General features: G+C 30.8%; 1 protein-coding gene across 16 annotated transcripts; it reads left to right on the forward strand.

Annotated features, from left to right (window-relative positions):
* Positions 1–8,420: 8,420 nt before the first annotated feature.
* LOC137806809 (BTB/POZ domain-containing protein At5g47800-like) lies at positions 8,421–14,732 on the forward strand. 16 transcript variants are annotated; one of them, XM_068607106.1, is made up of 9 exons: positions 8,795–8,968; positions 9,094–9,135; positions 9,598–9,694; positions 11,343–11,655; positions 11,995–12,098; positions 12,189–12,258; positions 12,354–12,752; positions 12,838–13,578; positions 14,050–14,732. In XM_068607106.1, exons 5-9 carry the CDS (start codon positions 12,040–12,042, stop codon positions 14,563–14,565), a joined length of 1,785 nt encoding a protein of 594 aa, XP_068463207.1. In that variant the 5' UTR covers positions 8,795–8,968; positions 9,094–9,135; positions 9,598–9,694; positions 11,343–11,655; positions 11,995–12,039; the 3' UTR covers positions 14,566–14,732. The 16 variants fall into 16 exon arrangements, with proteins under 16 accessions (XP_068463209.1, XP_068463197.1, XP_068463193.1 ...); XM_068607105.1 differs by lacking the exon at positions 9,598–9,694 and having other exon boundaries at positions 8,690–8,968; XM_068607097.1 differs by lacking the exon at positions 9,598–9,694 and having other exon boundaries at positions 8,849–8,968; positions 12,348–12,752.
* Positions 14,733–15,923: the final 1,191 nt, after the last annotated feature.

Consider the following 15,923-nt stretch of genomic DNA (forward strand, 5'->3'; position numbering starts at 1 on the left):
ATTAGACTTTAATTTCTTGTCAAAATTAGCATAGGAACTTTATTTGTAATTTTCTTAGAATTAATTTTGGTACCTAAAACACCAACCTAGGTAAACTTAGAGTTTCTAAAAAAACCTCTAAATTTACCAAGGTCGGTCTAGAAAGCCCATGGAGGGGGTGAGCATAAAAACTAGACACACCCTTCCCCATGTGCTCATTTGTGCACCCATGTGCCATGTGCACCCATGTGCTTCACATTTACATTTCATTTGGCTAGCATTAGGGTTGCATTATGGTCCTCCTTAGCCTATAAAAGGAGGAGCCTACACCTTGTATTTTCAAGTTTATTGTGAGTAAAGTTATGCTGCCATTTTGTGCCAAGCTTTGCTTCTCCTAGAATTCTAGGCTCTAAACTTCACATCCTTCACCTTTCCTTGGGCTGGCCGAACCTCCCTATAATCATACCTATCATGCACCTTCAAGATCAACATCACTCTTAGGAGGATCTTGCACACACACCTTCATAGCTTCCGCACCATTTTCTTACATGATTCAAGAAGACCTTCATGAAAATGCCATCACAAATTGTCTTAAATCCAATTTTTCATGAACACACCAAGCATATAAAAACTTATTGTCACATTATCTAGGAAAAGCTTTATAAAGGGGTTATCAAACTCTTTTGCATTTGTTCAAGTCTTCAATAAGTTGACATGTTGACCAAAGCTTTGCTCCTTCGATGTTTTATAATCTTTGTTCCAAGTTGGGAATGCTCAATATTTACTATCAGCTTGATAGGGGGATCTCAAAATTCTGGTAGATGGTCTAATGTCTGATGTTGAATTTGTTGTTGGATAGAATCTCTAGTCTGGGTAGACTGTCTAGTTTGTGTTTCATATGTTGACTGTTTAGTGTGTGTTTTATCGTAGACCGTCTACACCTAGTCTTTGTAGTGAGCATTTTATGATAGATCGTATAGTATGTAGATTGTCTATCCCTGATTTTTCTTTCTTGCATTTTCTAGTTTAATGGTTACCAATTTTCTAGTGGTTACAAGTCTTCTATATATGTATACACAATAAATATATATATATATATATATATATATATATTTTGTTATTGTTGTTCTTTGATAGCATATTACCTAATAAGACGTGCTTTGCTTTGTTTTCTTCTTCTATTTTTTTAATTTCAATTTCTTCTTATTTTTCAATCAAATTTAATATAAAGAAATTAAGCCAAAATTTTAAGAAAATCATATTATTTTTACTATAAAATGTTATATATATATATATATATAATATTCTATAAAGACGAGTTTAATAATATATTATAATACATTTTCATTGGAAATTTTGTAGGATGTTTAAGAATGGTATTTTAAATGCTGAGTTGAGATTAATTAATTTTGTTTGGATGGTAAAGTCATTTTATTAAATGTCTATATAATTGTATATATTTCTTGAGTCTCACCAAAAATCTATTTGATTAAGGGAAAAGTTAAAATTATTTACTTCTCTAAAAATAAATATAACTTATTGCAAATAGATAATGAGCAAGTTAAAATTTTGACAACTTGTGTATGTTTGGATGAGTGTTTATGAAATTGACTTAAGTAATTAGAAGTAAGTTTGAAATAATTAAGTGTTATGTGCACATAAACTTTTTATCTTAGAAACAAATTTGTATTAAAACTACTTAGAATTCTCCCCTTATCAATTAAGCTATCCAAAGAGTTATCAGTTACCTGAGTTGGAGAATAAATCAGATGCAGAAAAAACCCTTCTTAGTCCACATAACCTACCTGCAGGTTTATAATTTGAAAAAATCTACAAAAAAAAGTGAAAATTGAATTGAAAAATACAAAATAGTGTGAGAAAAAAAAGTATATATATATATATATATATATATTAATGGTATTGTTTAATTATAAATTATTATATATGAAAAAAATGTTATTTTTAATTGTATCAAATTCTTTTTTATTGATCAACAATATAAATTTGTAATGGTCCATAACATAAAATTAAACTCAAAATATAGCTAACACGAGCTTAGCAAACTGAACTTTTCAAACCAAAATTGAGTTAAATTTATTTGATCAGCAACCTTGATTTTTTTTTTCTTTCTCAATCGATTCAAAATTATATTTAGATTAAAATTTGAAAATACTTCTACAAATTTCAAACCACAATATAAAGAAATTTAATATAAGTAAAAAAAACTATTTTGAAAATAAAGTACTTTAAAACTCTAACAACTTTATTTAACACATATAATATAAAATAAACTGAAGTTACAAGTGATAATATTAAACCCAAAGTTACATATATAATAATCATTATTATTTTGTCTCGTAGATAAGAAAGAAGCAGGTACAAACATTCACTTTGATAATTCAAAATAATAGATTAATTCAAAATAATAATAATTTAATTAAATTTGTTTTATTTTTAATTTAAAATTCTATTTCATGCTATTATATTATTAAAATGAATTGTAAAATGAGTATATTCTTTTAGGGAGTGAAAGTATATTTTTTTTTAATCATATCTTCATCCCTAGTCTTTCTATTTCTTAAATAAACCAACCCTCTATATGTTTACTTGGACAAAAAAAATGACACATTATTGAAAGAGAATATCCAAACACTAATTGAACATTTGATTAATTCAGTTTTAGTTCAATGAGACTATTGTGAATATTTTGTATCACTTAAAAACATTTTTTTTTTCTCATGAATAACTTTACGTTTGAAAGTGGTAATGAAAAAATAATTATCACCTGTATAACTTTTGTCCTCAATTCTATCTCTGCCTTCAGTTTTACTACTTTTGCTTCAAGCTCACGGATATGAGCCTGCATAATCAAATTCTGAAGTTATATATATATATATATATATATATATATATATATATATATATATATATATATATATATATATATAATAATCTTAAGTAGGATGAAAAAGTAACATGTTTGGAAATTGAAAGACTAATTCTATCAATTTAAAAGTATAAGAATCACATAATTTTGAAAACAATATAGAAATAAAAAAATTATTTACTTTTTTTTGTTTTTTTAAGGATGAGTGGGTTTGCACAAACCTGTTTCTTTTCAATAGATTTTCTGGCTGAAATTCTATTTTTGAGAGTAATTTCTCTTCTCCATATAATATACTCTTCAGTACCCTTTTTAAACCTTCTTCTTCTAATCCATCTTGGTGCTTCACCTTTAGAATCATGCTCAAAATGTTTCACCACATCTAATGTATTGCTAGCAGATTCATTACTTGCAAACAGTGAATCATGATCTATATTATTGTTTTCAGTTTTGTTATTTTCTGTTCCTTTGCTGAAAAATTTACTTAGAAAAGCAAAGTCAAATGCACAATCATACTGTTCATCATAATCACAAAAGTAATCCATTAGTAAATCAAAAGACTTTTAATAGCTTTTCTTATCACCAATCTTTATTTATTTAATTATATTTTTATCTCAGAACTTAGAGTGCAATTCAGTGTTTTATGTAAATTGGTTTTATGAATATTTGCATGCATTGTCAATGAGAATATATAATGATTAGTTTAAACTACATGTTTTTCATTTTCTTAACTACAAAGTACAACCATGTTGTGTAAAAAAAATATATGCAATATTTTAATTTAATAAATATCAGAGAGAAATATCATATATATATATATATATAATTAGTTAGAGTTCAATAAAAATAAATTAAGTAATCTTATCTGTTATTTGATCACATAAATATTATATTATATTTGAATTAAAACTGTTTAAAGAATTACATTAAATATTTTTTAATATCATCCAATTGACTTGAAGAAAAAGAAAATATAAGTATAATATTTTTTTTTAATTTCTTGAAATTGACCTTAAAGATTAAATTATATATTCCAATGAAAATTAAGTAGATGCAAGTTTTAATGTTATATTTTAAAAATAAAAAAAAACGATATGAAAGAAAATATTTCCTGGCAAATAGTTGTTAGAGATAATTTTGTATGTATTGTAATTGGTAATTTGTAAATAGCTACTGCAGTTGCCAAAAAAAATAGACATAGACTGTGTATATTAAGTTTTCATGTTTATTGACACCTTTAATACCTGGATAAAAAATAAAATAAATTTCGCAATTGGTAAAAGGTTGAGCCTTTATCCTTTTTTTAAATAACAATTAATTTTACGAAAAGAAAAGTAATAATTTGACACGTCCTTTGTTCTATAAGTCAGTCACAATAAAAAAATCATTAAATAAAAATTAATTTTAAAATAAAATAATTAATTATTATATTAATTAAATTAAATAATATGAAGATTAAAACTTGATAATAAATTAAATACTAATTTAAAAATTATTTATTAAGAAAAACAACCATTTTATATATTAATAGTATTTAATTTAATTAAAATAATAAATCATTATTTTAATATTTAAAATTATTTTATATTTAATAATTTTCAACAGTTTTTATCAGTGAATTAACCACTCTTTTAATAATAAAATATTAATATTCAAACATAAATTTAATTATTTAATAAAACACTAATAAAAACAATTATAAGATGGTTATATGAAATGATAGGATGCAAACATATCATAATCTTTCATTTTAATACTTTGCCTAATTTTCTATAATTATATACAAATTTTCCTTTTAGTAGGAAAATATTAATTTATAGAATCTAACGGATTTTATAGGTGAACTAGGCGTGGTACTGTCACATTATATAAATTTAGCTTATTTTTCTAAAATCACACAAATTTATATGAAATAGTGTGAAAATTACTAAACAAACATTTTATTTTTACTTTGGGGATGTGTACGGTATGAGGACATTCCACTTTCATTCCAGCGTCTCACAATTATCACATGACCTCCCAACAATAGGCACATGTCTCTCATTATGCACTATACATGCAAACATGTTTCTATGTTTTGTTAATGAAAAAATAATTCAAACATTATGTACATCTAATTAATCATAATAATGTATTACGAGACTCAATAAATAAATAAATATATTAATATTATGTATTTTAATGAATAAGTTTAAGATAATGTATACTTAGAGATTTGAAATTACATGATAAAATATTTGCTGAAATAAAAAGTTTAAAATAATTGAAATTTGGAGATTTGCTAGAGTAATTTGATTTATTAAGATTAAAAAAACAATTTTTTTACCTAAAATACTCAAACTTTAAGTTTTGCATATTTTATCATCTTTTAAATTTATATTGTTGGGTCAACATTCATTAAGAATTTTTTTTGAAAATTCTTAGAAGTTTTTTTCTCATACAACACCATAAAAATTATATTAAGAAAACAATTATTGTTGTAATATAATGATTCCATGAAGTGAATTATTATTGCAACCTTAAACAAATTGTGAATCCTTGAAACCAAAACTTTTTCTGCAGTGAGAAATTTTTATTTTTTTTAGTTTTATAGCCATTTTTGTATTTTCCTAATTTTTTTTTTTTCTGAATTTTGTGACTTTTGAATTGTATATAAGAAGCAAACAAAAACACAACACCATCATCACTAAAAACACAACAAAACTTACCTCACAAACATGACTATCCACCACTAATAACCATCACAAACAATCACCACCAATTGAAAATGAAGAAAAAAAAAATCATACTTTCCACCGTACTCACAAATGTATTATTAGACATTTTTTTTTTTTTACTTATGTTGATTTGGATTTTACAAAAATTAAAATCAATAATGATTATTTTTTATTTCTTTGTCAAGATTTTTTGTTGGTAAAAAGTCAATGTTATTTTTCGATGTTAGATTTTTCTTTCATTAATATTATTTTTCATTGATATTATTAGAATTTATTTTATGAACACTAAATAATGTTGATTTAGCCATTTGTAATTGATGTGAGCTACTAGAGAGGCTTCTATATTGACGGGAAAATGATTCTATCTTACTAAATGTTATATATTTTTGTAGATATGATAAAACTTTATAGCTTTAAATTAATATCGAATCTCATAACGAAAAGTGATTTGAAATTAGGAGCAAAACGTGGTTAACTTTATATAAATAGGAACAGAACGGAATAAGTATGACAGGAAATATTATTTTGTCCTTGTTTGCAAAATAATACACAATATCTGACAAAGTTGTAAATGCAGGATTTGCAATAAGATTGTTGGACAAGGGAACCACAGAGGACCAATGCATTGAATGAAGGCCATTAGTCAAACAATAGAACCAAAATGTAGTAAAAAAATTGGGGAACCAGCTTAAGTTGGTAGTATTAGTAGGTCCAATGTGATGGAGTGTGAATTGACTACGCCCATTTTCTAGCAACCATTTCCAACCCATACTCATTACCAAGTACTATTCGATTCATTAGAGGCTCACAAATACTCACTCCCATCTCCTACCAATTATTCATCATGTCTACACCAATTTGTGTTCCATCTCTTCAAATTCCTCAAAAGCGACACATGACCATGATTCATACGTGAAGGCCTGCTTTCTTAAATCTCAAGTTTTCAACCCCCACTTCACTAACCCAGACATAATCATAACTAATTAACTGCTTTTACAACATTTTTTCCTCCTTACCATAAAAACACATTTCTATCTTCATCCTTATCAAACCCATATACCCTCTTTTCGATTCTTCTTTCAGTGCTGTGTATTTGTATTGTCACCCAACTTTTACTCCAATTTCAAAACAACGGTATTGGTAGATTAGAGAGCGTCTAGTATCTTCATAAAAGTAAGTTAGGTGCAGTGACTTGTTACCTTTTAAATTAGCAACATGTTCAGAAATAATGGTGGCCAGTCATTTCCTTTGCCCTACTTAAATAACTTCTACCTTCTTTTTAAGTCACTTCGAAATATACCTGCACTATCTTAATCGGATTCTAAACAATGTGTATACTCCATTCTCTCCTTTTTCCTTCAAGAGGTTTTTCTTTCTATTTTCTGAATACAAATGAATAAAACTATTGAAGGAAGATTTATGACACTGTACGCATGCACCATGTTTGGTACGTTGCTGATTTCCAGTTTCATAAAAAATGAAATGTTAATTATACATGATCTGTCTTAATATATTTAACTAGAGCATGGCATCAGTTGATGTAACAAAAAGTTGGAAGTTTCCCTTTCTGAAAGGCATGATAAGGTAATCAACGAATTTAAGACCTGCGGGCTGGAAGATCTTCCAGGCATAAATTAAGAAATCCAACCAAGAAAAAAAGTGAATAATGTGAGACAGCTAGTTGATAGAGTATTAACTTAAAAAGTGTGAGTGAGTGAGTATTACATCAAAAGTTGCACAGTTTCTTTCATCCCTTTGAAATTTAATTAAAAACGATGCATATCCATATATGGTTTATAGAAGTAAAATATATTTAGAGAGTTTCCTTTTACAACCTTTTATGATGATGCAAGGGGAAATAAGGTTAAGGAGCAAAAAAGCACATCAGTTAAAGTGCTGCTGCACACAGAATGAACAAAATGTATTGCCATCAGACTGTCATCAGAAAGACTATTATCTTCACGTAAAGGCACATGGTCGGCTTCATCTTTTTTCACCTTTTTCAAAGATTAGTTTTAATGCTCAAAATAAATACAAAATCTAACTAAGAAACCCGAAAGAAAATGATGATAAAGATCTGTATGATCATGATCATGTTATTGAGATCATGATGCTCATCATGGCCATCGTCATCTCCTTGTCAAGGCATCATTTGTGTAGGACCATTGAGGAAATTGCTTTGCTTTGAGCTTATTTCACACAGATAGATATTATATATACATATGGTTGTAGGTCTCAAAGATTGACACCAATACCAAATCCATTGTTTTTATCTTTGTAGCAGCTTATTCTTTAAGGGTATTAAGTCATAGTTAGTAGATGTTAGTTGAGGTGAAGGGATAGAATGAATGGATGGGTGGGGTTGCTAGTGAGTGACAGGGAATCAAGTGGGTCCCCAAAGGGTTAGCAAGACGATTGACGCACGAGTGAATGAACAGGAACACAGAGAAGAAGGGCACACGCATGAAGTATTAAGCAAAATGAAAGGGTGACACGCAGGATAAAGAGGAGTGCTTGTCTGTGTTTGGCCTCCAAAACAACCAACACTCAAGTCAGACCAATCCCATCACCAAGATATAACCAACGGCATAGGGCAGGACACGTGGCTGACATGCAGATAATCCATTCGAGTAATACAACATTATTCACTTATATCACACGGCATAATAAATAACTAAATTTTAAGTCTTTAATCAGGAGTTCAATTCTTAAGTGTATACAAGCAGAAAAACATTTTTGTTAAAAAAAATCAAATTTTTAACCTGATATTAGTACTTTTGAAGAACTAATTTAGATACCCTTTTAAAAAAGTATAAGAATATCCTGCTGAGGTTTAGTGGGGGGAAGCATGATGAGGAATGCACAGAGGATCTTTTATCTCTGCACAGACTTGGCCCCACACAAGCTTCTTTTCAATTAGTATAGGAGCACTCCAAAGTCATAGCCCACTTGCAATGCATGCTTTTTGTAATTCAAATCACAGAGCACCAAATTTCAAGCTGTTGGGTGAAGAAGGAAAAGACACTGCTTACTCCTTTTGTTTTCATTTTTTTCCCATGTCTTCTTTTCCCCCTCTTCTATTCCATTCTATTTACTATTCAATGGATTTATCATGGCATGCTTTTGATACATTACCATGTTGACTAATCCCAACGAACCACTCCTTCTCTCTCCATTCCCTGCTGTACCCCGTAACACTTGGTTAGGAGACATTGTGGTACTCATTTTTCTTTAGTTGGTGTCTCCCTGGCTGTTTCTAACCGAAGCATAAGTTACAGACACACCCTATTCCCCAGTCTCTCTCTCCCTCTTTCTCTCTCTGAGGATTACTTGCATAACACTACTACTAAAGCACTCAGCTTACAGCTTCTCATGTTCATGTTCATATGTATGTTGGTGCTAGGCCACTGTATCTCTCTAGCTTCAGTTTGGTTACTCATGCTGTTTCATATAATTTCTTCAATTTGTACACTATAGCTACTTCTAAACCGTGCAGCCTTTTCAATTGTAAAGGTTTTTCTGCTTCCTACAGTTGCACCAATAATATAGCAACAGGTATGTTCTCTTCTTCCTTCTCTCTTTCAAATTCTCGACACGTCTCCAATTCCTTTGTTTGGTGTTTGATGTCTTTTATTATGTTAGTGTAGAGTAAGAACTATAGAGAGATAAATATGTGACAAAGTAAAAGTTATTTAATTAAAGCATTAAGGTTTTGACTTCTCACTCCTTAACCAATTAAAAGCTTAAAAAGGTGAAGAATACTTTTGTCAAAGGATAATAGAAGTTTATCAAAAAGGAATTTGTGCTCAAAAAATTCCAAAAGAAAAGGGACAAAAGTAAATGATAAAGCCCTTCGACAGTGGGTAACTGGCAGAGAGTTTATGAATTCCAGAAGAAGAGAATGTCTACATAATTGGCTAAACACCTTATTGAATGCCATCAAACAACATAAAAATAGATAACATTGATTCAGCACATAGCTGACTTTAACCATGCACACACATTTCTGAATTTTAGTGTTCATGGAATCGGGATCTGTGGGGATTGCCTATATGGAAAAGGTGCTATGGCTAGCCTTCGAATGCAATCTTAATTGGAAGAAAGAACAATAATGGTAGGTTTTTCATTCTTCTGTGTAGTTGAAGGCAATAAGTGCCATGCCACAAACACAGGTTTTTACTTTTTGCTTTACTACCATTTGTCTGTCAAAGCACAGACCATGCTGCATGTTAGATTTTAACCAATGAACAGTGGGGAGGGAGAGCCTATCTCTAATACCACATCCTTTATCAAAATTAATTTTAGATTCCCCTTCCCTTATTTATTTCCACTGCCTTATTTTTAATCCCTCAACATTACTCAATTTTTATCTCATGTTCTTCTAATTGCGCTGTTTGAATCTCCCAAGTTTTTTTTTTTTTTTTTTTCATTTGCAATTATGTCTCTCAATCCTTACCGGTTTCATCTTATATCTAACTCATTCTATATGACTTCTTAATTTGTTTAAAATGGAAATACTTTTCTTTTTAAATCATTGTAGTTTGAAGATGTGCTTTTTAACTGCTACATTATATTTACTCACTACTATCTCATACCTAGTTTGTCATAATGTAATTTCATTAAATATTAAATGAAAGAAAACTAAAAAGACTTGATTTGTGCAATTGAAGTTTAAATAATTAAAAAGACTAAAAATGCAGCTAAGTTTTTTTTAAAAGTCAAAATCTTTAAAAAAACGTAAGGATGGTTTTATGAAATAAAGCAGTAGTGTACTATCTCAGTAATTCCTGGCCAAAATTGAGAATAAAAGAGAAACAAATTGAAGAAAGGAGAAAAGTTTGGCCTCCACCTTTCTTGATTCCTATATGCTTAGTGGGGAATAAGATAATTGAGATGACCATAGCAGTGGACCACTCTGGCCTATTCTAAGTTTAAACTGAAAAAAAAAGTACATTGGTTAATATATCAAAATTCTCTTGAGACACGACGAAAGTGACTTAACAAAGTAGCCACACAAGAAATTATTTGCCTTCGGTTAGGAAGCTTTTGGTAACACTAGTTTTTAGCTGGGTGCATCACTTTCTCTCCGATTTTCATATCATTGTCTGAACAAAGCCACGTATCTTTATATACATGGAATTAATCAAAAGTGTATCTTCTAAAGAGATTGGCATTGGGGTGTGTATTAGTGCATATCTGTTTTGGATTTACTACACTTTTGAGAGCACTGTATAAAAGCTCTAATCATTAATGTTGCCTCACCTAACTCTTAATTCCCAACTTCCAAACATTGCATAAACATGCTTTACCACTACCCGTTCTCTAGCCAAGACCCAACCGCCAAGGTAATCATGTATGTTTATGCATGCTCAGTGCATTTTCTGCCGTGCTGCAGCTTCTTTCTTCATTTGCTATTATTATCAACTTGTGTGGGGCTGCATCAGTATTCAGTACCCAAAACATATACTATTGCCTCCATTCTACTTTTTAGAGTTTTTTTTAGTCTTTCTGACACAAATTTAAACATATCAGCTAGGGATCAAGTCATGCAAGGATTATCATGACTCGAGTCAACGTTTTAACATAATTAATACTAATTATAAGTAGCACTTTCCCAATTTCAGCTCCCTTCTTTCTCTTCTATTATTTTATACTTTGGTACAAAAACTATATGGTCAGTATCGTATCCTATGAGTTACAAGATTATCTGCCAACAAGGGTTACCAAATTTCATGTTGTTCAGTTTGTGTTACATGTGTCAGGAACTGCGGAGGAGGCAGAAAAATCTGAAGCCTGGTGTTAGTCAGTGAGAGTATTCCGCATCTGTAATACTTTTAGACTTTAGTTAACTTCACCTACTCATCTATTCTACTTTAACGGTTGAGGCAGAAACTTTCAAAAGTGTACCATAGAGAGAAACATAAAAGAATGTCAATTGGCAAAACTCTAAGCAATTGGTGGATAACGGCATAAACTGGAATTTGTTTTTTTTTTTTTTCTTTAATATGTGGAGGGCAGCATCTTCAACGAATTGAAGGGCTTTCAGGATTGTATATAAAAATCAATGAGGTTGAGGTATGGTCTTCCTGCAAATTTCTCTCTCTCTTATTAAGAAGCATTTTCTTTTTCGTAACCGACAGAGTGACCAGGACAGGATATCATGTCATATTCTTCTACCTTCATCTACAGTGATTTCTGATTTCCTTTTCTTTCTTCATCCCTTTGCTTGAAATAAAGAAATCTAAGTTGGTGCTTCCGTATTCTGCTGTTTCATGGTCATGCATCATGACATAACCCTTTGTTGGATTTAGTTCTCTCTCTCTCTCTCTCTCTCTCTCTCTCTCTCTCTCTCTCTGTGACTTTATGAGATCTATTGTAGTGTCGTTCAAGGTGTAGTCATACCTGAACTTGCAGGTTTTGAAGTAGAGGTTTTTTCTTGACGATTTCAAACAAATAAAAATGAAGTTCATGAAACTTGGGACAAAGGCAGATACATTCCACACTGAACAAGCTACCAGGTATTTTGCACTTTGCAGCAACTCTTGGCTAAAAAAAAATCGACATAATACAACTTTTTTTTCAAAATAACATGTATTGTCGTAATGCAGGACTCTGATATCAGATATAGCTGCAGACCTTGTGATACAAATCAATGATATCACTTATCTGTTACACAAGGTATCGGGATTAGAATGAAAATGTGGTGTGCGTGGAAAAGATGAATAAAAATTTAATCATTGGTTCATCTATAATTCTGCTCTTTTTAGCTGCAGTTTCCGCTTCTTCCCAAATGTGGCCTCCTACAAAGGCTTTGCTATGACACTGGTGATTCGGAGAGTGTCTCTCTTGAGCTTCATGATATACCTGGAGGAGAAGATGCTTTCGAACTGTGTGCCAAGTTTTGTTACGGAATTGCAATCAACATAAGTGCCCATAACTTTGTATCCGCTCTCTGTGCTGCCAAGTTCCTTAGAATGAACGATTCCATTGAGAAGGGAAACTTTGTTGGAAAACTTGAGTCTTTCTTCAATTCATGCATTCTTGAAGGTTGGAAGGATTCCATTGCAACGCTTCAAACTACTGCTACTTTGCCGGAGTGGTCTGAGAATCTTGGTATTGTCAGAAAGTGCATTGATTCAATTATTGAGAAAATTCTCACACCACCTCCACAGGTCAAGAGCTCAGATCCATCAAACCTTCTCAGTTTTGTGTGACCGTTGGATTTTTTTGTAGCTTATAAACGATTATTGTGTGCAGGTCAAATGGTCCTACACCTACACCAGGCCAGGTTACACAAAAAAACAGCACCATTCTGTGCCAAAAGATTGGTGGACGGAAGATGTTTCTGATCTTGACATAGATCTTTTCAGGTGCATAGTTATGGCTATTAGATCAACATATGTGCTCCCTCCACAACTTATCGGAGAAGCTTTGCATGTCTATGCCTGCCGGTGGCTACCGGGCATCACAAAGCTTAAAAGTTCTGGCAGTTCAGTGTCTCAAACAGAAGAATCTAAGGAGAAAAACAGAAAAATTCTTGAAACAATTGTAAGCATGATTCCTGCAGATAGAGGGTCTGTGTCGGTTGGCTTCTTGTTTAGGCTTCTCAGCATTTCAATTCACCTTGGTGTCTCCTCGGTGACAAAAACAGAACTCATAAGGAGAGCCAGCCTGCAGTTTGAGGAGGCAACAGTGAGTGACTTGCTTTACCCTTCAACATCCTCTTCTGACCAGAATTATTATGATACAGAGTTAGTTCAAGCAGTGTTGGAAACTTTCTTGAAGCTTTGGAAAAGAATGTCCCCAGGTGCTGTGGATAACAGCTACTTTTTGAGATCAATTAGAAATGTTGGAAAGCTTATTGATTCCTATCTTCAAGTGGTCGCAAGGGATGATAACATGCAAGTTTCAAAGTTTGTCTCTCTTGCAGAAACTGTGCCCAGTATTGCTCGAGAAGACCATGATGATCTGTACCGGGCAATTAACATCTATCTTAAGGTGAACTACCCATACCACTCCTGCACTCACTTTTTAATTTTTCACAGTTCCCTGCTTCAATGCTGCACAATTGCACGTGAAAAATCAATGACATTGACAGCTAAAATAGTGCTATTTACTAACGGAAAAAATATTAAGTGCTATGATTACTTCCTTTAACATGATTTTTCTTTAACAACAAGCATAAATATAACAAGTCTATGGTTAGAGTGTAAGTGTGAATGAAGAAGTCCAAATTGCATACGAATGGAGAGAGTACCTAGGAACATGATGTTTTAAGATTTTGGATTAGATGTGATGGCGAATTTCATTCATATATAAAGTTGAGTTGTGATCTGTTGACCGAAATTCTTAGATTGTTAGAATGTAAGAACGAGTGAAGAAGTCTCACATTATAGGAATGAACAAGTTGTAAGTCAGATTCACATTTAAGGTGCTATATGATGCGATTGAAGTTTTATTCATGAACAGATGCATCCTGAAATGAGCAAAGCAGACAAGAAGCGGTTGTGTGGGATTCTAGACTGCCAAAGATTGTCCCCAGAAGTGCGTGGACATGCAGTAAAAAACGAGCTTCTGCCATTAAGAACAGTGGTGCAGCTGCTCTACTTCGAACAAGACAAAGGGTCTAAGGCAACCTCCAGTCACAAACTGCCAAAGCCACATGAAATACTTCTGGGAGCAAAAGATAGAGCAGCTACCACAAGAGACACCCAAAGCAAACATTCTTTAGGTCCAAACAAAGAAGAATTCAACGGAGAAGAAATTAGAGAAAGGGATCATCACCACAAAACTAAAAGATCAGATGGCAAGTTGGCATTGGACATGGAAAAAAAAATGGTTATTAGAGGAGACATTGCAGAGACACAATCTGAGAAGGGCAGGGTTTTGAGAGATGAAAGTAGTTCAAGCGGAAAGGTGGACAAGGATCCTAAAAAAATGATAAGAAGGGCAAGAAGTAAATCAGAACATGGTGTGAAAAAGTAAGATTCAGATCAGCATGACAGCAACAGTAATAATAATCTTTGTAACTTCAATTCTTATTATTTCTTTTTTAACGTCTCATAAATGTCAGCAATGTATAAATCCTTTGTACTATCTCTTTCCCGAAAGAGTTTTATGTGGGGAAATTATTTTTTTACATTGTTATTTTACATCCTTTTGTTTGATAAAGAGAGATACACAGAGATAACATGTGTATTAAAAATGTCCCTTCTAACCAATACGTTCATATTACAAATGCAGTTTAGCTATGAAAGTCCATTGTAGGGAAATCAGTTTCATACCACCAGTCTTCAAAATATACAGTTAAGTTTTGTTCCTATCACAAATTTCTATAAACAACTTAAGTTAATTTTCACTCACTTTTCTTGAAAGGGCCTAATTTATTAATATTAAGTGAAAAAAATTAAATGTTAAATAAAAAAATTATATTTATTTTTTAAGTTTAGTTTAATGTTATAAATAAAAAACAACAACTTTATTTTCTATTCATTTTAATTCATTATCTCTCTAAAAAATTTTTATTTAACTTTTCTCTATAAGCTCATGAGCTTATATATCTTCTTCGTTATTACTTTTTAGATAGTTAAGAATAATTTTAGATCAACTAGTAATAATTTTGTTTGGGATAAGCTTTTATTTCCTCCTTGAATTTCAAGTTCTCTTTTCTTCATGTAACGAAAATTAAAATAAAATAAAATAATAGTTATCCAACAAATAATAAGTGATTTGTAATGCGATCTATTGTTAGATGATCTGAATGTTTTGAAAAATATAAAGAAGATTGTGAAAGAAAAATAACAACAGTAGTTGTGTGTGTGTGTGTTAATTTTAATGTCATTTCTAATTTGATTCTCAACATGCATAAAAAATACCAATAATTAAAACAACAATTACAATATAAATTATTTATTATAAATCTAAAATAGAATTTATATATACCAAAAATATTTATTTGTTACATATCTTTCTTATAATATAATTTGTAATTTGAATTATTTATTATAAATTTTAATCTACAAATATATATCTATTTTGTAAAATACTAATTATACATCATTTTTATTATTCATTTGCCTTATAAATTTTGTCAACTATGGAGGAACTAGTAATTGTTGTAGGTTGAGGATTATGAAGATAGCTAAGCATTAAGTGTGCCTTTGTTTCATATTAAGAAGGTATTCAAAATTGGAATGATTTTGTATGATTTTTGCATTGAATAAAAAAATTATACTTTAAATAAATTTGAACAATAATTAAATTTATTGAATCTTGTATCAAGATGCATTAGAATTGGAACACAAAAATGAAGAGACAGTTAGGCACGTGGGAAGGTTAGTGTG

The sequence above is a fragment of the Phaseolus vulgaris genome, chromosome 3 (genome assembly GCF_000499845.2).
Source record: "Phaseolus vulgaris cultivar G19833 chromosome 3, P. vulgaris v2.0, whole genome shotgun sequence".
NCBI lineage: Eukaryota > Viridiplantae > Streptophyta > Magnoliopsida > Fabales > Fabaceae > Phaseolus > Phaseolus vulgaris.

Coding starts and splice junctions, on each gene's coding strand:
- LOC137806809 (XM_068607096.1), top strand. CDS start 12,040: ATGAAGTTCATGAAACTTGGGACAAAGGCAGATACATTCCACACTGAA. Junction 12,259..12,347: donor TCACTTATCTGTTACACAAG/GTATCGGGATTA, acceptor TGCTCTTTTTAG/CTGCAGTTTCCGCTTCTTCC. Junction 13,579..14,049: donor CAATTAACATCTATCTTAAG/GTGAACTACCCA, acceptor ATTCATGAACAG/ATGCATCCTGAAATGAGCAA.